The sequence below is a fragment of the Phlebotomus papatasi genome, chromosome 2 (genome assembly GCF_024763615.1).
Source record: "Phlebotomus papatasi isolate M1 chromosome 2, Ppap_2.1, whole genome shotgun sequence".
Lineage (NCBI taxonomy): Eukaryota > Metazoa > Arthropoda > Insecta > Diptera > Psychodidae > Phlebotomus > Phlebotomus papatasi.
In genome coordinates, this window is record NC_077223.1 from 41,843,445 (window position 1) to 41,869,570 (window position 26,126).

Here is a 26,126-nt window from a genome sequence, read left to right on the forward strand (position 1 = left end):
TCTATAATATATATTTCAAGCCTCAGTCTCTTTTATTTTAGAAAATAGTGAATATTAAAATTTTCGTTTTGACAAATTTTACCCCAGTCTTCCGTATACTGAAGATTTTCCATGATTTTAGATTTTTGAAACCTTTATTTGTTGTAATAAGTGATATTTTCAAGCTTTCCTCAAAAAGATCCCTTAATGAATGACATTTTTACGTATAGAATATGCTGCTATCAATTTTATAATAATTTATTGAAAAATGATCTTGGATTGGATTAATCTTAATAATGGTTCTATTCAGTAACAATCTTTTGGAGAGACAAAGCCACTTCATATGTGACACTTCATATGAACCTATTCAAAAATCTACCGGAAGTTCACGTATATTCGCCGCTTTAGCGCTGGTTGTTCTGTCATTTCGAATTTCGGTATTTCGGTCAAATTCGATTTAGAGCTGAAGTTGGGAGACGCCATTCAGTTATCTTGAATCAAATTCGTGAAATTATACAAATTTTGTATTCAAACCAAAATATCAAGGATTTGGATGAACTGACAGAAAAGTGATATATGGGTGAAATGTAGACCAGAATGTTCTTTATAATTTTCCCATAGAACATGATCTCATTGATTACTCAGAAGCTAAGATAAGCGAGGTTTTTTGTTTCTTAAGTCGTTTTTTCATCCAGAGTGTCCCAAGTAGTCATTTGTTGAACTTCAACTATATCAAAGAATTGTTGTATTTTGTGGGACTTTTCATTTAAAACCCTATTTTAAGTGTCTTGGTGGAGTAGAGGCAGTCAAATTGGCATCTGAGTGATTTCAAAGCGTTATTATGGGAAAAATTAATTTTTTCACACTTAAACGGCAAAATCGGAGTGATAGCGTAGTCTGAGCGGAAAATGATGTATGGACGAAATGTAGAGACAAATGTCCTCTACAATTATGTTGAAGTAATCATCTAAATCGGTTCAGCGACAGTCGAGATAATTGAGGTTATGTGATATTGAAATTGGTTTTTCGACTGTGGCGGCCCTGGTGTTGGTCCCACGAAGTTCAAATATTCTAGAAAGTTGTAGCATTTGGTGAGATCTTTCGTTTAAGCCCTCATTCATAAAAATCGGTCACATAGAACCGGAGATATGATTTTTTGAATTTTGTGAACTTTGACCCCTCATATCTCCGGTTCTATTGAAACCACAGCGCACTTACGCACCATTTTGGAAACGTCCTAGACTGGACTACAACATACTAAAATTTCATTAACTTGCACAATGCCGTTTTTGAGAAAAGTGACTTTGAATTTCGATGAATTTTGACGCTATCGCAGCGCCACCTGTGGTGACTTTTTGAACTTCCATCTGAAAGTGCTCATCGATACGAAACCAAAAAGGTAAAATTTAGGTCGCTATGTTAATTAGAACCGGAGATAGAGGCCGGTCAATGTTCGAAATTTGACCCCTTATAGCTCGGGTCAGGGGTTTTAGATCGACTTAAGGTTTTTTTTGTTTGATAGGTATAATCAACGGCTACAACATACTAAAATTTCAGCCCGATTGCATAAGGAATTTTTGAGTTATTTAACTTTTAAGATTCAAAAATTTTCTTTTTAATAACAGCGCCCCTAGCGGTGGTTTTACGAACTTGCGATGTTAGATGGGGAAGTGGAATTTCACGAGAGCTTTCCAAAAAGCCCTCACTTTTTAAATTCTGACAATTAGAACCGGAGTTATGGCCATTTTAAGAATTTTTTTTGGACCCTTATAGCTCGGGTCAGGGGGGTCGGGGGACCTTAAGTTTGGTATTGATGGAAATCCCTAAGGCCCAGCTATAACATTCTAAAATTTGAGCCCGATCGATGCCATAGGGGCGGAGCCATTAAGAAAACAAAAAAAGGGGGGTATTCAAAATGGCGGAAGGAGGGGTGGGGGGTGGGGGGTCAATGCACCAAGTTGCAATTTTCACCCGATATATAACCTTTGTCGAAAACCGCAAGTCGATATCTCTTTTAGTTTAGGAGCTGTTAAGCTCCAAAGAGCGGCCGGACGGACGGACGGACGGACGGACGGGAACGGTTTTTAGCCATCCATATATTCGTGATCAGGAAATGTCAAAACACATTCTGGCAAAGTTTGGGGCCAATCGGAGGACATGAGATTTTGTTAGCATTATAGTAGGTGAGGTTGTTAAGAATCTCACCTAATATGCTTCATTAAAATATAAAAAATCAATATTATTTAGTGTTAGAAGGCTTCTTTCTCGAAAACACCGGGATGTGCTAAATGTGCCACTAAAAGCACAGAAGCGCGATATGTTTATAGGAAAATATTCCTATAGTAATTGAGGAATTATTAAAATCGGATTTCAATTTTTAATTTAAATGTTTTTGAAAAGTCCTTAAAAGATATTTTTACCATAATATTAGTACAAAAACCCACAATAATACTTCATTCAGCTCATGTTCACCTTTTTGGATCATAATTCTTCAATTTTGCTAAATTCACGCGTCATTTAGCATTATCGAGGGTTAACGCAAACGAGCGACATGTACCGGAAGAAGGATTCACCTGGGGGTATGGGTGATATGGAAAAAAAGCACAATGGATGAGTGTAACAGTTTTACCGAAGCATCCGTGTACCAGATAATTCCGGGTAGAGAGAATACAGTTGGATAAACATCACAATTATTTGATGTCTCATCCTGAACCACCCACTGATTCGGCCCCAGCATTCAACAAACTCCACTCTCTTCCCCTGCTCACCATCTCGAGAACATGGTGCCCAATTATGAAATACGACCCCGATCTGGGAACCTGATGTTACCTGAGTGCACAATTTGCGATTTAAAATGTGTGACGTTGGGTGTTTTTGGGGAGGTCTGGGAGAAAATATTTCAGTGATTTATGTAATTTTATCACTTTCACTCCCCAAAATTTCAATTCCCGGAACAAGAGAAATATTTCGAGGTGGTATGGTATTATCAGTGATGGCAGACATTATCGTGGTCAAACACAATCAATAATCCCACCCGCACGGAGACACACAACACCATCAACCACCATTGATTGTCGGACAAACAATGGGTACAAGAGGCGAAAGAGAATACCCAGAAGAAGAGTCCAGAAAAAAAACCTTGAAACTGTTTTCATCTCTCATCAGATTTTGGAGGCTTGTCATAGAGAAATGTTAAATGTATCCCTTTAGAAATTGTAAAAAATTATCAGACATTTTTCTTACCTCTTATTATTTCAACAAAAAGAAATATTTTGGAGTAGTCAGTATTATTTTCCCTTTAGGGGAAAGTACTCTCTATTCGAACGTTCATGCCTTCGAATAATGTGAATTTTCTTTTAGTTTTCCTAAGAGACTTACATATTTATATTAAATATTAGTTGGCTTATCATCAATTGTTGATAATACAGTGATAATTTAGTGTAGATCTCTTACGAAAAACAAAATAAATTGACATTAATCGAAGGCATGAACGTTCGAAGGGAGAGCACTTTCCCCTAAATGTTTTTCTTAATTAACTTGAACTTTGTAGAGAGATTTTGATTTTTCAATTTTAGATCCTTAAGTAATCATTCTATAGCAACATTTTGGAGGAATAGTATGCATCTGTACTAAAAGAATAATTTCCAAACGGTGAGACATAGGGACTTCCGATCTTCGGTGTATTCCCAACCCCCTATCAAACGGCCTTTATCTTTATACACATTTTTCTCTTCCTTTATTATCTGGACTTATTACGTTTTTCTTGATCGTGCTTTTTGATTTATTTCGGAAACTGTTCGTATAGATATTTCGTCCATAAATATCTTATAATCGAAAAGACATGGTAAAGTGTCCTATTCCTTGCGAAATGATCAAACTCGTGGCTTCGAGGGTGTACTTCAATGTGTTTCTGCATCAATTACCGTTTACTGGTTCACAACTGATCTGATTTAGAAATCACTCAAAATTCATTCAACTGAATTTCAGATAAAGATTACTTATCGGTTCAAATGTGGTTGACAATTGGTTCATAACCGATTGAAATGGTTTCAGACTTGTCAGTAACTCCAAGACTTTTTTAATGAACCGATTATGATACGATTAATAAACGGTCAGAGGTTTTAAAAATATGTTAACAAGCAATTATTATATGGTAAAACCTCCATAATAGGGGAGGAAGGCAGTTTCATCCCTAAATTGCAAAATGGATTTTGAGACCGTTTTGCAAAAAGATGATAAACATTAATAAAACTTTGTATATATTCTTTGAATTACAGTTGGGTTTAGGGTTAATAAAAATAATAACAATAATTTGAAACTTGCGATAGAATTGATTAAAATTTCTATTTTGAAGTCTTCTAAGACTCTAAAACATAAAAATATCATCGAACAAGAACTCTATAACAGAATTTTAACACTAATTAATCATAAAGAAAAAATAAAATATCGCCAAAAATTTGCAAGCCTATTTCTCATTAATTGAGTAATTTTCTTTAAATTTTTATACGAAAGAAATGTCTTTGGTAGTGCTAAGCTAATTTCGTACATTGTTGGAACATTATATCGCCTTAGAACATATCCTTTTTAGTATAACAGTTTTATAATTGTATTTTAAAGTCTTGAATTTTTATAATACAAAAAAAATTAAAATATCTTGCTGAAAACATCCTGAAAAGATATTATAACAATAAAATTCATCATTTTTAAGCTCTTAAAAAACACTGAAGGATTTTTAAAAAAATTTTTTTGAACTTTTAGGAAATTCTACTTCCCATAATTTCGAACTTTATGGACAAAAAAAGCTAAAAAACGTTTTCAATGATCATTTCAAGTTAATTTTGATTAAAAAAAGTAAATTGTTAGACACTGGAAACTTCTCCGTGTGCTAGCATGAAACTGACCCTTACACACTTTCGGAACTCAAATTAAAATTGTCAGAACCGTCTTAGAATTCATTCAACGCTAAATGCCTTCATAAAACCACTGGTAATTTAATATAATTATATTACTTTGATAGATAAGTGCAATAGTTCAGAAATTGTTGAAAATAAAACATTATAAAATGTTTCGTTTTGATGCAGTTTTATAAAATCAATTACAGAATTCAAACGAGAAGCGTCACGAAATTAATTATTATTTTTATGAACATGGGTCTCAGTTATCTCTTCAAATAACATAAAGGTTTTATCCCATCCATTTTAAAGGATTAAGAAGAATATGCAAAAATTGAAACTGCCCCGTCGTTAAACTGGCCCACTCTCCCCTATGCAAGACCAGTCTAAATATATAGAAATTAATTTAGCCTTTAAGGTCGAGTGATTCAGGATCCAAAATTATTTTATTTTGGTCAATTAAAATTATGTTTTCCTTTATACAATCAAAAATATTTGTTTACTTTATTCTACAGATGATCTATCATCCTAAAAGATTAAAAATCCACTGCAAAGAAAAGTTTATTATGATCAAATTCGAGATGTTTTATGTTGTACATTAAATTGAATCTTTTCACAAATATTAAGATATTAATTCCCAGAATGTGACAATTTTTAAAGCATTTTTTTTGTAAATAATTAATACAGTTCTTTTTATTGCACATAGAAGGAAAATTCAATAAATTTTCAGATGATATAAGTCATTAAATTTCGTTAATAAAAATCTGTAAAAATCGATTTTTTGATGTCACGCTGTTTGTTCGCCTGACACGTCTATTTGTCTGGATGTTGCCAGCTGTAGAAGCCAAACGGTTAGAGATAGAGACTTGGAACCCCCATATGTGAATCTTCCCTGTCTCCTCAAAGAGTCTTGAAAATGAGGTGGTTCCTTGTAATCTCCAACGAGTTAAATTAATCCATTATAAGAATTCTAAATACCCTTGGTATCGTAATTCCCAGATGATAAACCCCATCTTTGATGATACCCTTATATTACTAGCAAAATTTGGTAGATGGACATGGTATGGATTACCCCCACAAGATCGAATGGGGATTTCCTCATCTTCTGTCATTTTCTTTTCATTCTCTCAGACAACACTCTTTTTCACTCTGCGCATAAACAACGGGTAAAAGAGAGAAATCTCGTTATCACTAGTTACATTTTTCTCAACAAAGTATCCGCCTGGTGAATCACAAATAGTTACATATGTAAAATTCATGGGTACATATGGAACAAAAAGACATCGCCTATTTACAGCAGAAGAGATATAAGTAGATTTCATCAATATAATTATCTCATGAGGGTTAATGTTTCCCTCAACATTTCAACATATTCCACTCAATCAATCTTGATGAATGTTTCCTCAATGAATTTTCGGATTTCGATTAACAAGAAAATTAGGCCAAGAATCCTGCTGAATTCAAGTATCTGAGGTCTGAGCAACCACGAGAGGAATATGGTATGTTTATTAACCTAAATTATCCAAAATTGTTGGCCACTGGAGAGTCAATTACTCAATATGCATTCTAGAAAGCTAGTGATAAACCCAGAATAGCGTATTGTATATGGAATTCTTAACGTGAACTACCTCGGAATGCATGTAAATTTGACTTGGATATGGACATGGGGCATGTATTGCAGAAATTTCGAGTCAAATATGTGAAATATTGCAAATTGTCTATTTAAACTGTAGTACTTATGTAGCACTCAAACAGACAAACAGAAAAATTATTTAGTAAAAATAATAATTAAGATTAATATTATTTAATAATTTTACTAAATTCCCATCAGTTTTCTACTAACTAAGCCCTTTCTCGGCTTAAGTCGAGAGACAGATTAGTCAGAAACTGATGGATATGTAACCTAATCATTATTTTAATTATAATTACGTTAAGTTGTCTCTCGGCTTAGGTCGCCTAGGCTATAAGGACTAATGCAGTTAAGTTGAAAATTTCGAGACTTGAAATTTAAATGCGATTTTCTATCATATATGGACGAAATGTCCGTTTGAACTATTTTCAAAAAATATCCAACAAGATTTCTCGTTGAGGAAATTTATTACCGTGTTGCGTGGTTAAAATCAGCAAGGTCTCATTTTATTGAGGAAAATGATGCTGTGCTATACAGAGAGTGGCAGGTGTCGGAGTGTCTGTTCTAAGAATTCGAGATACAACAGCAAACAACACTGGAGGAACGTCTTGGTATAGCAACACTCTAGCCATTTGATTAAGGTTTGAAAATAATCTCAAGTTAGTGCGCATCCATTTTCACCAAGAACTTAGAGAAGTAAACAGGAGGAAAGAATGTCATGAAACGTGACACGAATTGTCCATCAAGGTGCCATCATTTCGGTTCTACAATGACCCCAAAAATATCTGGAAGAGACCAAGAGTGAGAAATGAAAGCATTTATCGGCTATATGAAGTTAACACACATTCCAAAGACTTAAGCAATAAACTGAGAATCACGATAAGGACTTTTATTGTCTCGCATTGTGACTGTATTGGATGACTAAATTGCCAGCAATACCTATCATTTTCTTATTTTTATGTCACTATCTAATAGAATGTTTTGAATTTGTCAACAATATAAACAATTAAATCTATAAATCTAATCTCAATCTTAAATATAATATTATTCAGTTGAGAGATAAAATTAAATAGAGCGTTCTAATAAAACACTTGGCTTTATTTACACTGAGAGAAATCCGAAAAAGTTAAAATAACATTCCAGAAATGTTAATTGTACCCTGCATTATTGATCCGAAATCGGTGTAAATATTACCCTTTTTAGGTGTATTAAGGGTTAAATTAACCCTTTTTCATGTTAATTTTACCCTTAAAAAGGTGCAAAATTAACATTAAAAAATGTTGATATATTTTTACACCTAAAAAGTGTTAAAGTTATTAGGAAAAAAGTTAATCGCACCCCTGTTTTTTTTTTCTCAGTGTAGATATTGAATCTCACAGTATCTTAACTTAGAATATAGTTATTAATAAACAAATTTTATAAAACGAGATTTATAAATAAATTCACATAATGTATAAATAAAATAAAACAAAAATAAAACGAATAGTTAATTTGTTTTATGGTAAGTTAAAAAAAAGCTCTGATCAAGCCAATAAAATATAATTTTGTTAAGAAACAATATGTTAAATATAAACAAAACATTATAATATACACTGAGATAAAAATGGGGATGCGATTAACTAAAACTTAAACTTAAATATATCAACATTTTTTAATGTTAATTCTACACCTTTTTAAGTGTAAAATTAACATGAAAAGGGTAATTTTAACCCATAATACACCTAAAAAGCATAATATTTACACCGATTTCGGATCAATACTGCAGGGTAAAATAAACTTTCCGGAATGTTATTTTAACTTTTTCGGATTTCCCTCAGTGTAGCAATCACCCGAAACGACTGATTCATATCATTATTGACCAATTTTTATAAATTTAGGCAAACTTAAATTCTCATTGTTGATTTTATTCGAAGCCTTTGTCCAGGATTTTATATCCAGCTTTGTACGTATCTTTGTAATATACCCCAAAATCAGTTTGGCATTATTTCACCCTTTAAGGGGGGAAAGGTTTTCACTGAAACGAAAGCATCCCATGCCATCCTATGCTTTGCTAATTGCTCGAACTCGTAACTTAAGTATAACACCTCAAAAGTCTTTTCATATTTTTCAAAAAATACTGGTTCTGAAATCATTGATTCATGAAGCACACAGAATATCTTCTAAAATAGTTTAGGAGTAATAGAACTGATTTTTGGACATAAATTACTTATCGGTTTATAACCGGTTTATTATCTATCGATTGGAATGGGTTCAGACTTATCAGAAACTCTAAAACAGAGGTGTGCAAGAACCATTGAAACCGAATAAACGTCAAAATAAGTTTGTTCAGGTAGCGTTTTGAACATTGACGTACAAGTTTCATTTGACGTTTGTTCGGTTTCAATCGGTTCTTGCACACCTCTGCTCTAAAACACTTTTTAATAAGACCAAATATGATATCATTCGATTAAGAAACACGTTCTCTAGAACCATTTTAACCTTTACCTTTGAAAAACTGTTATTAGGAATGATTAAATGCTATTTTCGTATATGAACGAGATGTCGGCCTAGGAGAGCTATTATTTATTAAAGAGAAAATTTACCCATTCCTTAAGTTAAATAGGTCAGGACAGGTTCTATGGTCTGGATCGGTCTTAAATTGTATTTGCATGGCTCACGTTAAGAATTTCTCCTACAATAAGCTGATATAGTTTTATAACTAACTTTTCCCCAGATTTTTTGTACACCCTTCTGATTTCCTAGACCTATATAATCGTGAAAGCATCAGTTGAGTCGAAAATTCATGTTTTTCTCCTAGCTAGCTTATTTATTTACTTTTCTTCTTTACCCATTTACTCAATTCCATCCAGGGTTGTGGGGAATAATTTCTGTCCGGGACAGCACCATATTCACACTAAGGAAGAAACAGGGAGTAAAAAGCTTTCCAAGAACTGAACTTGATACGAGCTTTTAGTTTCAATGCTCGCAGTAGAGACTTGGAAACCACACATATGGCAAAATGCGGTGTTTTTTTTGGAAGAGTGGGACAATTTCACGAGGAAGTTCTCCCACATTCTTTTCGCATAAATAAATCTTTCAATGTTGTCATGGATTTTACATCGCCGCATATAAAATTAACACATATTTAAGTGGCATTTTCTTGACTGCGTTCAAAGAATGGGTAATTCCTGTTTCTGCGATGCACTCGAAATGAAATTTACTAAAGTGTCATTGAACACTTTCAACTTTTTCCCTCCCTGCGCGTGTAATCTTTCTGGGTAATTTCCAATGAATGTCCTGAACATTTTAATTAGGGGAATGAAAGTTGAACCGAGGCTGAATGACTGAGATTTTTAACAAGTGAGCATATTTGTAATATACACATGACTAAAATTTAAGTTTTAAATTTAAATTTAAATCTTAAACAAAATGTTGAATTTCTGTTATAAATTCTATATTCTTGGCTTTTTTTTAATCCTTTAAACCCCAGTGAGTCACTGGGTGACCCAAAGACAGAATCAATTTTAAACAGCAGCAAAATGTAACATTAACAATAAGGAAACGAAATAAACAGTAAGACACATTAGAGAAATTATCAAGCAAATTTTGGCAAAGAAATAAAAACAGTTTTTCATTTTATCTGCAACCATTATAGTATAAATGGATTCGACTTGTTTTCAAATAGCTAGTTTTTTCATGTTCTAAAACCACTTTGCAAATTCCCGAAACCCAAACTAGCTGACCCACGGCATTGACAGATGATCGATTAAAACTGGTACATGGAGCACTTTTTATATGCTTTCAAATACACATCGGAAAATGCATGCTACATATCTTATTATGTATTTTACTTTTTTGAAAAAAAATCCCTTGCACACAGAAATGTGAAGTTCTATTAACAACCTGAAAAATTTTATCAGTACTATTGAGTGTTCAAATTCTTTCTTCACCCTAGTAAGAATAAGAGGAATAATTTTTCTTCGTGTGTTTTTTCTTTTACACATGTAATACACACTGAGAAAAAAGAGGCTGTCATTAACTTTTTTTCGTCATAACTTTAACACTTTTTGGGTGTAAAAATATATCAACATTTTTTAATGTTAATTTTACACTTTTTTAAGAGTAAAATTAACATGAAAAGGGTAAATTTAACACCTAATACAACTAAAAAGTATAATATTTACACCGATTTCGGATCAATACTGCAGGGTAAAATTAACATTTCAGCAATGTGATTTTAACTTTTTCGGATTTCTCTCAGTGCAGTGAGAACATATTAAAATTCTAAATTGGAAGTGATTTAAAATTTACCTCATTTGATTCTAAAATCTTTAACTCTTTAAGGACGATTGGGACACCGGTGTCCTAAAAAAAAATCTTTTTTCCTACAACCTTCGAAAGTTATTTTTTTTCTCTAAGCAGGCAAAAAACTTATTTTTTCTGACCTGTAAGCCCCAGACTTGCCGACTGCCAAACCCGGCGGGCATTTGACCATTTGACATCCTTTGATGTCACCTTATCATCCATGGAGATGGCCTACCCCTGTGTGTTATGATGGGACAACATCATGGCATGACCACTTTCCTCCCTCTTGCACGCATACACGATTAGGGTTTGACACCCCTGGACTTTAGCGACGATCGCTAATAGAGAGAGGGTATTAATTAAGAGACGGACGAGAGAGAGAGTTAGTTAGTGACTAGACTCGGACAAGGAAGGACGTGCGCGCGTGCAGACCAGAGGGAGGATCTGGTTGAAAGAGGGGAACGGGTGGTAGGTTTAAATCTCGTCCCTGACCCCCTTTCTAAGAGATCTAAGAGTCTATTAATTCCTTTTGGTACGCGGGTGAAATTCTGACTGAAGAAAGTTTACATAAAGTCAGAAGTGGGATCAGAATTCCACGGAATTGTCCTGAAAGTCTAGAGGAATTAGGAAATTAATTTCTGAAAGAAATTAGTGTGTTGAGAAAGGGATGTGGTCCTCCCTTGTGAGTAAAAAGTGGCTGGTGAAAATTGCAAAGTCATCATGGTCGCCGTTTTAGCGAGCGAAAACCATGCAGCGCTGAGAAAAATAAATGTGAGTGTGTGAGTGAAGTGCGAAGTCGAGAAGGAGCATTCCTCAGCGAGAGAGGAAGAAAACGACGCACACCACAGTCATTACATCGTGCAAAGCGACAGGAGAGAGAATGCAACGCACACAGCCAGCAGCGAGTGGGAAAAGCAACAGCTCAACGCGGCGGCTCCAACAGCTAAGTGTTCTCTCCCAGAATGTTCTCGAAGTTTTTGTCTCTCTGTCCATTGCTCTCCTTGCGCTCACTCAGCCAATTGAAGGAATCTTTCTCATTCTTGATTTTTGAATTTGTTGAAGTAAATTAAACAGAAAGATTCATAGAAATATGCTTAATTGTTGGTAATTGACAACATTTTCAGCTTTTGTTGAGTAAATTCGCTCATAGTCTCATGGCATTCCCTGGATGAAAAGAGAAAATGGTTCCTCCATTTGTGTGAAAGATGGGCCCATGAATGTGTGTGTGAAAAGAGAAGGAAGTGCCATGAGAAAAAGAGAGCTTTTTCAGATAAAAAGAGAGCGAAATGTTAAAATAGAAGCTTGAAAAGCACGGTTTTTACAAGAAATGACAAAGTTAAGCGCTGATTGAGCAATTAAAATATCTCATTTTTGCATTTGATGTAGAGAAAGCCGTGGAAAAGCTATTTTCTTTCAGAAGAAGCAGCAATCGATGACAGCCTCATGGTGTTCCGGAGGCCTGTCAGCAGCAAAAGCCTCATGGTGTTCCGGGGGCTCATCAAATTTTCCAGAGGGTAAATCTCTGAATCTCATGGGCAAATGAAATGAAGCCTCGGAATGGCGGAGTTGAAATTTTGCCTTTGGTAGCTTTTGGGCTTATTCAATTGTGTTGGTGGTAAGTAGATACATACACACACACTTGAATAGAGCTTCTCTCTCTAGAATGTCTAAAGGGGGGAACAAATCCTGCTCTTGGTTCAGAGAGAGGGAGAGTGAGAAAGAGATATTCGAAAGCACAGAGAGAGCGGTATAGTGCATTGCATTCCTTTGTCTTAATTGCGCAGTTGCAAAAGAAAAGTGATTTAATCTGCTAGTATTTTATAACGTATTCCTTGTTAGTGATTTTTATTATCCTGAGAGATCAGTCAAGTAAGTTTTTAACCAGTCATTTGGTTAGTTTTTGAGTGATTTCATCACTGTGAATTCCGACCATGTGCAAAATTTTCCCGTTTTCTGAGACAAGATGGCTTCTTCCAGGAAATTATTTGGAATAAAATTCACAAGAAGCACTGGAGGAAGTTTGTTAAGAATTCGAAGTTCTTTGGCCAAGGAGGCTTCCACAAGTTGAATTGAGAGGGATTGCGCACACAAGGTTGGTTAATGGTTGTGAAAATTTTCAAATATTCTCTCAGGAAGATATGAAAATTAAATTGAATTTCTAACGATTAATTCAGTTAGTTTCTTTAAAATTATGACAAGTAGTATGTATTTAATTGAATATAAAATGGTAATGCTCTGCAAAGGGGCGTGTTAAAGCACTAGAAAGTTTTTATGAGTTAATAGGGGACTTTTATATTTAATTTCCCTAAAAGGTGCAATCATGGTGAGGCCTAGGGGAGGAAATTCAAATGACGAGTCCACTCCGGGGTCCTGTAGAAGTGCGGACAGCACTGCAGGACCATCTCATGCTCTGACTAAAAGCGAATTGGAGTCTTTTGTCCCAGAGTTCAACCCAAAGAAAAATCCTTGTGTCGCTGTGGGTGATTGGTTGTCCGATGTGGATTCAGTGGGTGAAATTTACGCCTGGGACACTCGCAAACGTATGATGTATGCATCCATGCAATTGGGCGGTCCAGCTAAGACATGGTACCAAAATAATAAAGCAAAGTTGACTGATTGGGAGGTTTTCAAACAGCAGATCGTGCTCTATTTCCCATCCGTCTTGGTACGTTCAGAGTTGCAAAGGAAATTGATAAACCTGAAAAAGAAGCCGGACCAATCCATGGAGGAGTACTTTCACGAGGCCATGACAATTGCAAGCCAGCTCAAACTTGAGGATGATATCGTGAAAGAGCACTTGATACAAGGTTTGCCGTATTTTTCCTGGCGTGTGGCCCTAACGAGTGATATTTCCCTAGACATGCCCCAGTTTCTACAAAAGATGATACAGATTGAGAAGGTAGATAGGGCACAGGAAACTCAGAGAAAGCCGAAGAAGAATTTCCGTCGGTTCCAGGGAAACAATGCCAAGAAAGAATCCAAGTCTGATGATCCATCTGATTTTAAGAAGGAGGAAATGGTTCCGAAGCAGGAGTCTACAGTCAGGAAGAGAGCTCGCTCAAGAGATTCTGTAGAGGGGAGTGAGCCTGTCAGGAAACGAGCCTGTTTTGTCTGTAAATCAGAGGAGCACTTGGCGAAATCTTGTCCGAAGAAGAAGGTTTTTCACGTAGGGGTGGTGCAGCGCCACACCACCCTCCAAAAAAATAAGCAGGTGCCTTTGAAGGATGTTGAGGTTGATGGTAAGAAGTTGAAGGCGTTCATCGACCTCGGAAGTAGCTGCAGCATTGTTCCCAAATCCGTCGCAGAAGAAATGAGTTTCACCATGGAGCCTGATAGTTTGATCATGAAGGGGTTTGGGGGCAGTCTCAGTAAGTCGCTAGGGAAAATCCGGAAGGTAGTCAAAGTTGATGAATTTGAAAATGAGATTGAGTTTCACGTGGTTCCCGATGATGTCTTGAAGTACAAAGTTATGATAGGGAGTGACTTTTTCGACAAACAGGGAGTTAAGGTTCTCCTAGATCAAGAAGGGTACCACATTTTCACTGTTCCAGAAGGTGTCGATGAGCGAGTCCTGAAGGTTGAATCTGAGTCTAAGTCACTGATTGAAAGTCAACTGAAAATTGATCAAGAGGCAACAGTGGAAGATCGGCAAAGGCTAGTGTCTTTATTGAACAAGTATCGAATGTGTTTGGCAACTGATATTTCAGAATTGGGTCACACTACCTTGGAGACTATGAAGATTGTCCTCAAAGATGACAAGGTGATTCGACGTGTACCCTACCGCATTCCACAGGGAAGAGAAGACATCTTGGACGAAATCATCCGTGATCTTTTAAAATATGGAATCATCGAGAAGTCCATTTCTGAATTTGCAAGTCCAGTCATACTTGTTCCCAAGAAGGAAGGTGAATATAGGATATGTGTGGACTACCGAATGTTAAATGAGATTGTCCAAAGAGAATATTTCCCTGCACCAAATATTGAAGAGGAAATTGGGAAGCTCCATGGGTGTAGCATATTTACGAGTCTTGACTTAATGAATGGCTATCACCAAATCGAAGTTGAGAAGTCTTCCAGACAATTCACGGCATTTGTCACACCAAATGGACATTATCAATATCGGAGGGTTCCCTTTGGCTTGGCCAATTCACCAGCAGTCTTCATGAGACTCATGAGTAAGGTTATGGAGCCAATCAAACAAAAAGGAATCACATTCTTTATGGATGATGTTTTGATCGCGACTCCTGATATTGACAGTAATCTGAAGATTTTGGAGGAGTTTCTAATGAGACTTAAAGAGACCGGTTTGACCTTAAAAGTGGATAAATGTCAATTTATTCAGAAGCAGATCAATTATCTGGGTCACCAACTAGATGCCAACGGAGTTTCTCCTGGGGATGCAAAGACGACAGCGATTGAGGAGTTTCCGACTCCAGAGAATGCCACAGGAGTCAGGAAATTCTTGGGCCTGACAGGATATTTTAGGAAATTCGTTCCAAAGTATGGCGAGATTGCTAGGCCACTGACAGCTTTGTTGAAGAAGAATGTACCTTTCACCTGGGGTACTGAGGAAGATGATGCCTTTAAGACGTTAAAAGCAACCTTGATTTGTCGACCAGTTCTGGCTATCTTTAATCCTGCTCTAGAACACGAGGTCCACACCGATGCAAGTAGTTTTGGTGTTGCTGGAATACTCATTCAGGTGGACTCAAAGGGAAGGCAGCAGCCCGTTATATATTTCAGCAAGGCAACTGAGGGTGCAGAGCAGCATTACTCGAGTCACGAATTGGAAACTCTTGCTGTGGTTAGGAGTCTCCAGAAATTCAGATATTATCTTCTGAATAAGCATTTCACAATCTATACGGATTGTCGAGCTTTGGCCACAACAAAGAGTCAACAAGAATTAAATCATCGTGTGGCAAGGTGGTGGTTGGCAATTCAAGAGTTCTCGTTTGACATACGATACCGGAAGAGTTCGCAGATGACACACGTTGATGGTTTAAGCCGCAGTTTCATCAGAAGGGCAAGAGAGATGAACATCGTTGAAGTAATGTCATTGAGTTTGAGTAACCCAGACTGGGTGGCGGCATTACAGTGTGAAGATTCACATCTCTTGCGCGTGAGGAAGATCCTAGATGGAGCTCTGGTGAATGAAAAGGATGAGAAATACATTTTACAGAACTACAAGATCACTGATGGTCGTATCTACTTCAAAACAGCAAAAGGATGGAAGTTTGTTGTGCCACATGGAGCGAGATACGCTGTTGTTCATGGATTCCACGATGAAATGGGGCATCCGAGTGTGGATAAAACTTTGGAGCTCGTGGCAGAAAGTTACTGGTTTCCAAGTATGAGGCAGTTTGTATCTCGATACATCAGGAGTTGTACTTCTTGTGCGATGGGGAAACGCGGTGTGGATGAAACGAGACACCAAGTTCATTGTGTGCCGAAGACACCAGTACCATATCACACCATCCACGTAGACCATTGTGGACCCTTTCCTCGTAGCAAGAAAAGGAATGAATACATTGTGGGGGTGATTGACTCATTCACAAGGTTCATTGTGCTACGTGCGGTTCGTTCTGCTGATGCGAAAGGGGTGATAAAAGTCTTAGAAGAAGTGGCACAATATTTTGGTATGCCAAATACCTTGATTTCCGATCGTGGTAGTGCATTTACGTCCAAGCAATTCAAGGAATTTTGCAGTGAGCATAATGTACATCAGTCCTTAACGTCAGTTCGTTCTCCTCGAGCCAACGGCCAAATTGAGAGGTATTTTCGGTTTGTTGGGGAGGCATTGAAGTGTTATTGTTCAGAGGATGATCAGAGGAATTGGGACGAGTACTTGCCACAAGTACAGTGGGCTCTGAATTCAATGCGTAATCGAACTACTGGGGAAAGTCCTCAGAAGTTGCTATTGGGGTACAATCCCAAGAATATATTGGGAAATCAACTATTAAATGCTGTGGTAGTAGCTCCAAGTTTGGACGGTGATAGTTCGGAGATTTCAGAGTTGAGAAAGCGTGCGACTCAACGAATGAATTTGAAGCAGAAGATTCAAGCTGAGAGGTATAATGCTTCACATAAAAAGCCTCATGTGTATCAGAAAGGTGATCTGATCTTGTTGCGGTATGAAGCCCCAGATACGGGTACTTCGCGCAAGTTGGGTCAGAGGTTCCGTGGCCCATACATAGTAGATGAGGTGGTTGGAGCAGATCGTTATAGGATCAAAGATACCCCAGCAACTCAGGTTTCTGCTAGACCATTCGAAGGAGTCTATGCGGCTGAGCATATGAAGTTGTGGGGAGAACTCCCGAATGATGATTACTATGATGAAGACGAAGAGTCTGAGGAGTAGAATCCTGTATTTTCCTTATTTCGTACTTTTCTTGAAACACTCGTGTGAAGTATTCTAATAAATGAAGTCTTGTTAACGATCGTACTCTATTTTATTGTCTCTAAGGAATGTTTGTATTTGCACTAAATTGTAAGGGTGAACCGCCAGTCTCTCTATTGCTGAATATCGTTTTTCAAAACTCTGATTAGATTGAACAGCTTGTCAGTCGCATAAGTCCGTTGTCCTATTGTGGATTGAATTTAGGCTGTTGACTGCACTGTTACACAAGTTTTGTATTGCTGGTCGCGTAAGGCCGTCACCCTCTTCTGGGCTGTAGATAGGCTGCTTGACCACATCAAAACTCTTAAGGAAGGTTTAAGGCTTTCTGGTTCAAAATGACTGACTCTACTGGATAAGATGGTCGCTTCTGTATATGACTCTTAATGATGAAATGTGTGGTTAGCTTGACCTCTTATCTGGTGAATACGCATACTTTCCGGCTTATATCGATCATCGGGGACGACGATCCTCAGGATGGCCGAATGTAAGCCCCAGACTTGCCGACTGCCAAACCCGGCGGGCATTTGACCATTTGACATCCTTTGATGTCACCTTATCATCCATGGAGATGGCCTACCCCTGTGTGTTATGATGGGACAACATCATGGCATGACCACTTTCCTCCCTCTTGCACGCATACACGATTAGGGTTTGACACCCCTGGACTTTAGCGACGATCGCTAATAGAGAGAGGGTATTAATTAAGAGACGGACGAGAGAGAGAGTTAGTTAGTGACTAGACTCGGACAAGGAAGGACGTGCGCGCGTGCAGACCAGAGGGAGGATCTGGTTGAAAGAGGGGAACGGGTGGTAGGTTTAAATCTCGTCCCTGACCCCCTTTCTAAGAGATCTAAGAGTCTATTAATTCCTTTTGGTACGCGGGTGAAATTCTGACTGAAGAAAGTTTACAGACCCAATACCTATTTTTGATTCTCTCGTCTTTAAACGGTTGAAACAAGCCTCACTCATTCGTATGCTCAATTAGGCATGTCAATAATCTCAATGATAGTGTTGGATTGGAACAAGCCTAGAGCATAATCCTCAGCCTTCATCTGAGAGATGATCAATTCGAGCGTTAGATTTCTGTTGTGACAATAGTTAATACGTATTTTAAAAACACTCTACCTTCTCACAGTACAAGTAAAAGAATAATTTATTAATAATTTAAAATGGTCAGTGAAAAATTAAATTTTGGTTGCTAAAAAATAAAATTGTTCCTAATGGCGCTGGCACACCTTTTCAATTTAATGAAATTCAATCGATTGAAATTTTACCTCTCACTCTTTCAAACTGAAATCAGATATAGCTGTCTCTTTTCTTTCAAATGGAAATTGAAATTGAAATTTCAATTTTAAATTTCATTTGGCAGAAAGAGACAACTATATTTGATTTCAGTTTGAAAGAGTGAGAGGTAAAATTTCAATCGATTGAATTTCACTCAATTGAAAAGGTGCGCCAGCGCCATAACTTTTGAATTTTTACTTTTCTAATAATACTTTACCATAGATTTACTAATTTCATTTTTCAATAACCATTTTTATCAAAATATTATTCAATATGCTGCAGCCCTAGACACGGATTTTATTACTTGATTGAGTTTTAAGGATAAGTCCATTTGAATTTATAACAGAAGCACAACTTATTTTTTTTATAAAATTTATAAAATTTTACGTCCATGAAAGCTTTACAAGTTTTGAGGTAAAGGGGAATTTGATGATCGACAGTAATCATAAATTGACTTGTAGAGTTTTCTGAGAATTAATTTAATAATCCTCGTAATTCGTACACATATTGGGGATATTGGGTCAGTTTTAGCTATACTCTTACAAAATATCATCACACGAAAGTATTTTCTTGAGCTGAATGCCGCAAAGTTCCTGCACGTGTATCTACAGAATGCCACACTGAGGTATACTGAGTGTTAAAAGTCCCCAAAATCTAATGGTAAAGCCAAGGTTGCCGAAATGTTGTCACCTGAAATTGCAAGTTTAATTAATTGAATTGGTGATGGTGTTTATATCAGAGAAACTTTCTGGAGTACCTCGTTTGTTTCCGCTTCGTAGGATTCTGTGGCCACAACTCTTTCATTTAAACATTTCCGGAAAACATTATTTCGTAACAAATAACTCAATACAATTAATTGGGAGCAATCTCGTATTTAAAAGAGATGACAAAGGCCAAAAAACTGTTTATTGTGGTTTTACATTATTTATAGAATAATGGTTGGTCACAATTTTAACTTTTAGTGCACGATTTTGAAAATTCTTCTATGTGTTTATTCATTAATCCATTCATTGGTTTCTTGCTTTTTTAATTTTTAATAGTTGCAATAGAGTAAATATGACTAAATGAATGAATGGAAAATTCATCGAGAGAAAATATGAAACATCGGAGATAAGGTCTAACTAAGACTAAGGCTAAAATCAAAATTAAAAACAATAACATTTCAAAATTTTGATATTATTAAATCGAAAATTTAATTTCTGTATCAAGTATTTTAAGATTTCAAAACATTTTTTTTTTGGATTAGTGAAATTTATACAATATCCTTTACAGGCTTTGTAAAGTGCTCGAACTCGTATATCTGAATAGTACTTTTGTATCATTTACTGTTTACTGGTTCTCAACAGATTTGAACCGATTCATAAATCACTCAAAAGATCCCCCAAATTAAGAGTAATTGAATTGATTTTCGGGCAAAAATTGCTTATCGGTTCAGAAGCGATTGGACCGGTTCAGTTTAATTGAAAATTTTAAGACCTTTCCAATGATGAGGCCAAACATGATACCATTTGGATGATAAATACTTTGTCTATAGCCTTTTTAAACTTTGAGCATGACAGAGCGTTATTAGAAATGATTTAACAGTATTTTTGTATAAGGACGAAATGCCTTTCTGGATATTCTTGAAAACATCCAAAAATTGAAAAACAAAAAATCGTGCAACGCATGTTCGAGAAATCACAAAGAACATTATTTTAGATGGGAAGAGGAAGGGTGAAGGAAAAATTAGGGGCATATTAATGGTCCCAGAGTCGCCACAAGTCGACAGCTCAAAGACCCCAAGTCTTTATCTCTAACTGTTTGACATCTAGAGCTGTCAAAATCCGGACGGATAGACGTATCAGACGGACAAAGCAGCGTAAGTTAAAAAACTCAAAATTTCAGATAATCCAAATTCTACCAAAATACGACTCATTGGAGATAAGAAAACGAAATATGTATATAACTCAAAATCGAGGGATTATATCGCTCTTCGGAAATTACAGACCTATTTTCAGTGAATTGTATATGTTGCAAAAATCCTGGCAGTTATAAACGTTACTATTCAAATCCGTCCCTAGGCCGCTTCTTAGCCGTTGCGGTGTCATTGCCTTCAGAGTCTTTGTCACTGTACCTGTTGGAGAGCCGCCGAGAGAGTTAGTCCGGTCTAGAACGTCAGAGAAGAAGGACTTGTGGACTTGGGTCTCTCGGGGGAATCTGGCTGGGTGCTAGAAAGTGTGGCGGCTAGTTCCTTAAGAGAGTCCATTTCCTATCAATCCTTTCAACCTAAGAATCACACCGGTAGTTTACACATGGGGCCAATTAATTTTCAGCCATTTTTCACGAGACAGCATGAAAGATTCAACTTTGTGTAAATAATTCTCTCAATTCAGTGATTGAACAAAAAAAAATTATTTCTTTTCCATCGATCTGAGCACTGATATAAACATCAAAAGATACATATTTTTAACTATCAAAATATTTTTTTGAGTTACGTTCAACGCACAATAACTTTTGTTTGTAAACATATTTTCAAAATTTCCTATGAGAGTGAGCGAGATGACTAGATCTAGATCTCACTCCATCTCACTGGAAGCTCCGAAAATATGTTTACAAACAAAAGTTATTATGCTCTGGGCATTATGCCCAACGCACAAAAACTTTTGTTTATTAAACATGTTTTTGACATTTCAATGAGAGTGATATCTAGATCTAGTCATCTCGCTCATACTCATGGAAAATTTTGAAAACATGTTTACAAGCAAAAGTTATTGTGCGCTGGTCATTACAGTCTGTTAAGTAGGAACCTAACCGGGGCATAAGTGGAAGTTCACTTCAAATATCGGACTATTTTTTGTTTTGAACCGATAGAGAGCATTATTGTCGTGTACGCTTTGTCGTAAAATATTAAATAGACGTCAAATGCGAACCTCATAAATACGTTATGCGCCATGGCTGCATGAAAAGAGTCGCTCTAAAAGGCTCTTCTGAGTTTTCACCTCACAGGATCAAAAATTTTACATGCAGTGACCGATAAGTACATTAAAAACCTAAAAAAAATAAATCTACTTTGTGCCTTTTAACTTCGAACAAAATTCCGCGATCTATCAAAATTTTAAAAAATAGTTGTTGAGAATTTTGGCTCACCTAAATTAAATGACAATTTCTCCTGTTAGATAACTCATTGCCCTTAAGGAATAGATCCTCTGATCTCTGATAATTTCCTTCAATTAGCTTTGGCTTCTGCACACAAGGGCAAATATCACCAAGTCTCTCAATTACCTGGAAAATGTGCGAAATAATTGGTAGAATTTCTCAATCCGGGAGAACGGATCAGCGATCCGAAACTGCTGCTGTTTTCCTTCGCCAACGATATATTTTAAACTCTCCTTCTTAATTCTTCTCAAACATTTTAATTTTTTTGCCACTGCTTAAAGAAACGTGCCTCCTAATGTTTTTCTTCACAAAAGACTTCTTTTCCGGAACTTACACCAACGGTAGGGGGAAGTGCAGTACCTTTGAATCTGGGGAACCTTTGAAATTGGGATTTTTCACCTATTTTTAAATAAAATTGAGCCTTATCGTGATATAATTTAGGTGCACAAATAGATTGAGAAGCTAAATTACATTATGATATGGCTCATTTCCATTTAAACATATCAGAAAAATTCCAATTTCAAAGGTGCCCCACTTCCTCCTAAACAGCCACAATTACTGTTTCTTATCACTTGCAACTTTTGCAGGCATGCAAGCCTCTATGAAATGCTATCATGAATTTGCTCGTTAGATTTTAAATTTTAAATTAAAAACGCTCAATTCTAAACAATAGTAAAATTTTGAAAAATATTTCTAATAGCGAATTTTAATGATTTATATCATCTGAAAATTTAATAGGGTAAGTGTGCCAAATTTCGGCATAGTTGCATGCAAGCGTCAAAGTCTCAAGTTTGAAATGTAGTATTCTAAATACAAATTGATTTTTTTAATTCTTTCTTCTGAAAGAGTGTTGCTTGGAACCTTGTAAACAGTTTACAGTCTTTATTTACTCTAAAATCATTCTTAATATATTTTAAAATAAATAAAAATATAGACATAGCTTTGGTGCCCTATTTCGGCCAACTTCATTCTCATAGTTTCTTGCCCTTCGGGAATTCTTCCAATATCTTTTTCACGTTATCTCGTTTGTCGAAGCTGCATTTTTTGTTATTCTTTTGATTTGTATAATCTCTAGAGTACGTAAAATATAAAAGTTCATGGAAATTCGAGGATCAAAAAAGGTGGCCGAAATTGCAAGCTGGCCGGAATTTGGCACACTTACCCTAAATGCTCTTTCTAAGCGCATTGATATCTAAAAAACAAGTGAGTTAGCACTTGTAATTTCAAAGGAGCGATATATACTGTGGAGTTCGAGCAGTAAAAGGTTTAAATCTTTTGTCTGAACACTATATAACTTTGGGTTGTTTGCGCAGAACTAGAAGGAAGTGGGGCACCTTTGAACGTGGGCACTTTTGAAATTGGTATTTTTCACCTATTTTTAAACAAAATTGAGCCTTATCGTGATATAATTTAGCTGTACAAACAGATTGAGAAGCTAAATTACGTTATGATATGACTAAGTTCCACTTAAACATAGGAGAAAAATCCCAATTTCAAAGGTGCCCCACTTCCCCCTATATATAAGCGATTGATTATAAAAACAAATTAGAGTAGTTTAATAATAAGGATAATGAATATATAGGTATAGCTATTATCTACATGTTTTCATACTGCCAAAATTTTATTTACAAATATTTAAAAAAAACTAAACTTAAGAAATATGAAGTTATCCGTCCTTCCCCACATAATTAGCCATAATTAAGCCTCTTCTACAACTTTGGAAGGCGTACCAGAAATGATTTACTGAACTACCAGAGCTATCCATGCTGTTATTTAGTCATAGCCTTAGCAACGTGATGTATTCTCTACGTCGGTGTTCCCAATGCTAATCGTTTTTAATCATCTTCCCTTAAACAATTTCCGATAGCTTTTATCTAGAAAATTGCGTAATTAATAGGTTGTCTCAAAGTTGTGTCGCAATTTTCAAAATGAGCTTAGAGGCAAAACACTTTCAATTCTATGATTAGCCAAAAGAGCTTTTTTGAAAAATGTGCTAAACTTAAATTTCCTAGTATCGTAATACCAACTTAGTTATCGGAAGAATTAACATATGCCTCTAAAATGCTCACGATAAATTACCTTGGGATGAATATGAGTGAAAATGTGAGAGGATAAAATGAAAATGCTTTTGTCGCATTGAGAAAACACTGCCAATCCCAGAAAACACTAATTAGCTTCAGCAAAACGTTGTGTTTAATTTGGAGCCATCCCCTTTGAGACACCCTCAACAGTTTCTACCCGGCATAATCCCATTGAAAATTCACAGTGTTTCACTGTGTGAAAATTGATGGCAGGCAAATGTGTGTACTTTGTAAAGAGAAATTAATAACATTGAGACATTAGGCTTTGGAAAATCGATTGTATGTATATTATTCTACCGAAAAATCACTAAAATCTGTAGAATTTTCATTATTTCATTCATTTCCATCGTTGGGCCCAATTGGGGGCGCGGATAAAATTTTCAATAAATAATTATTTTGTAAGGGGATTAAAATTAATTGGCAATTGTAGGTCTTCGCCACAGAGTAGCATTAATTATAGATCAGTAAATAATTTACAATCTATACACTGGCAAATACAAATTGGGTTATTTGGTTGCAACTAATATGAAATCAGGCATACGATTATTTGCAAATATTGTCGATAGCTAAAGGAATACATTTGAGATTGGGGCGTCAACATTACATGTTAATTAATTCATTGAATCACTCTGAATTTTGTCAGTTGACACTAATTTAAATTCAAAAATTAACCGTCTGCATATTTTTTTTATTGATAATTTTAAAATTGACTTCCTCTTTCTTTTCAAGAACTCAATTCACTTTATTTATCCATTTCGCAATTTTTATAGCATTTTCAAAAGCTATTAGAGTATCTTGTGAGAAACTTCAATTAAATTCATCACAATAGCAAGAGGGATTTTCAGAGAAAGAAAGCTTTCAAGAAAATTAAAACGATCATACTCTTTTTCTTTCAAAGCTTTTTCCTGTTCTTGTATTCTGGGGAAAAAGATAATTACCATTTTCATCTTCAATATTGCGACTGGTGGTTGTTGTGCTGCTCATTGGGTTTACTGTGGAGATAATTCCAGTGCAGATTACTGTGTAAATCCATTGATTGAACATTGTTAGATGGTTTCCTTTGACAAACACCAAATCACTCACTAACTATGAATGTTAATTACAATTTAGAGCGGTAATTTACGCTTTATAAATTTTTTCACAACACTTCGATGGACTTTTCTGGAAGATTCTTCATTTTCTGATCACTTTTCTTATTAGTTTCTTTGAGACACTAGCAATAGAGAGGTTGGAATTATGGAAGTGGAGATTGATGAAGTTGGGTGTGAAAAAGTGACGTCACAAGTGAATAGAGCTACATACACTTGATTGCCTTTCAGGCATTTCGTTTCGCTCGAAAGTAAGGATCTTCTGCGTGACTAATGTGAGACAGTGAGATGACTTGACATGACTTTAATAAGGAAAAATTCATGTCACGAACAGAGATGTGAATGGGAGAGATCACCACCCACGCATTAAAGTCCTTCTTGAGCCATTCTCACTGTAAACCCATTCCACACATATATCAAATTGCCACTCTGAATTGATGAATTTTTGGCGGGAAACATCTGAAAATTCTTCAAAAGATCAATTTCACCGGATATCGCGCCCGAAAATCACCTAAGGTCACATCAGTGAACCCGGTTACTTATGATGTAAACCTCTCGCGGGTGTCACCAAATACTAAACAGTGGCGTTTTGTGCTGTGGAACGCGGTGTAACTCTTACTAAATGCGTCCGAACATCTCACTTTGGGCTTCACTCGTCACCAATTCGGATGCTGTACTTTCCACACCATCACCGAGTTTGTGCAGAAATTCTTCGCATTTTCCTGCTCCCCACTATGTCATGGTACGGCTATAGTGGGGATATTACAGGAAGCATTTGACATGCGTTAGGTGTGGATGATATCTGGAGAAATATAGAATCCACAGAATTAATCCCCTGCCGGGCACTAAGCTGATACACCTGCTAGCTCAAAGGGGAATTTATCCGATTTTTTTTTATACTTGGCGGCACATTTCAGCCTGAAAAGTTTCCAGCTGACATAAATATTTACTGCGCTGTTTGTACGCATCGTCCAGTCGCGGTTAATGCGCCGAAAATCCCCCGGCAATTGGAATGAGACTGTGGATAGGAAGTGGATAATCCATTGTGGTTTAATTTTTGATGCCGTTCTTATTGGCAGCGCTGAAACACACACATAACCACGAACGTTAAAATTCCATCATGCATCAACATTCTCGGATTAATTATATGATATATATTAACTAGATACAAATAAATTTATTTTGTTCTAACAGAGATTTTAAAGACAACCGAATGTGGAAGTAATTGATATGAATTATGTTGACCGTATTTTTGAAAATTCAACATTAAGTTCTCCACATGTCCCACATATCCGGGACCGGGATAACTAAATCACTTGAGCAGTTTCCAAAATAATAAATGCTTTTTGGAGTAAG

The 26,126-nt window shown here is 36.2% G+C and overlaps 1 protein-coding gene across 1 annotated transcript in view; it reads right to left on the reverse strand.

Moving 5' to 3' along the window:
• The window catches only part of LOC129801140 (nephrin-like), a 140,130-nt gene extending 114,712 nt beyond the window's left edge, over positions 1-25,418 (reverse strand). The window contains exon 1 of the mRNA XM_055845906.1: positions 24,621-25,418. Within this exon, the coding sequence (XP_055701881.1) occupies positions 24,621-24,726 (106 nt within the window). The 5' untranslated portion in view covers positions 24,727-25,418. The remainder of the gene's footprint in view (positions 1-24,620) is intronic.
• Between the last annotated feature and the right edge of the window lie 708 nt (positions 25,419-26,126).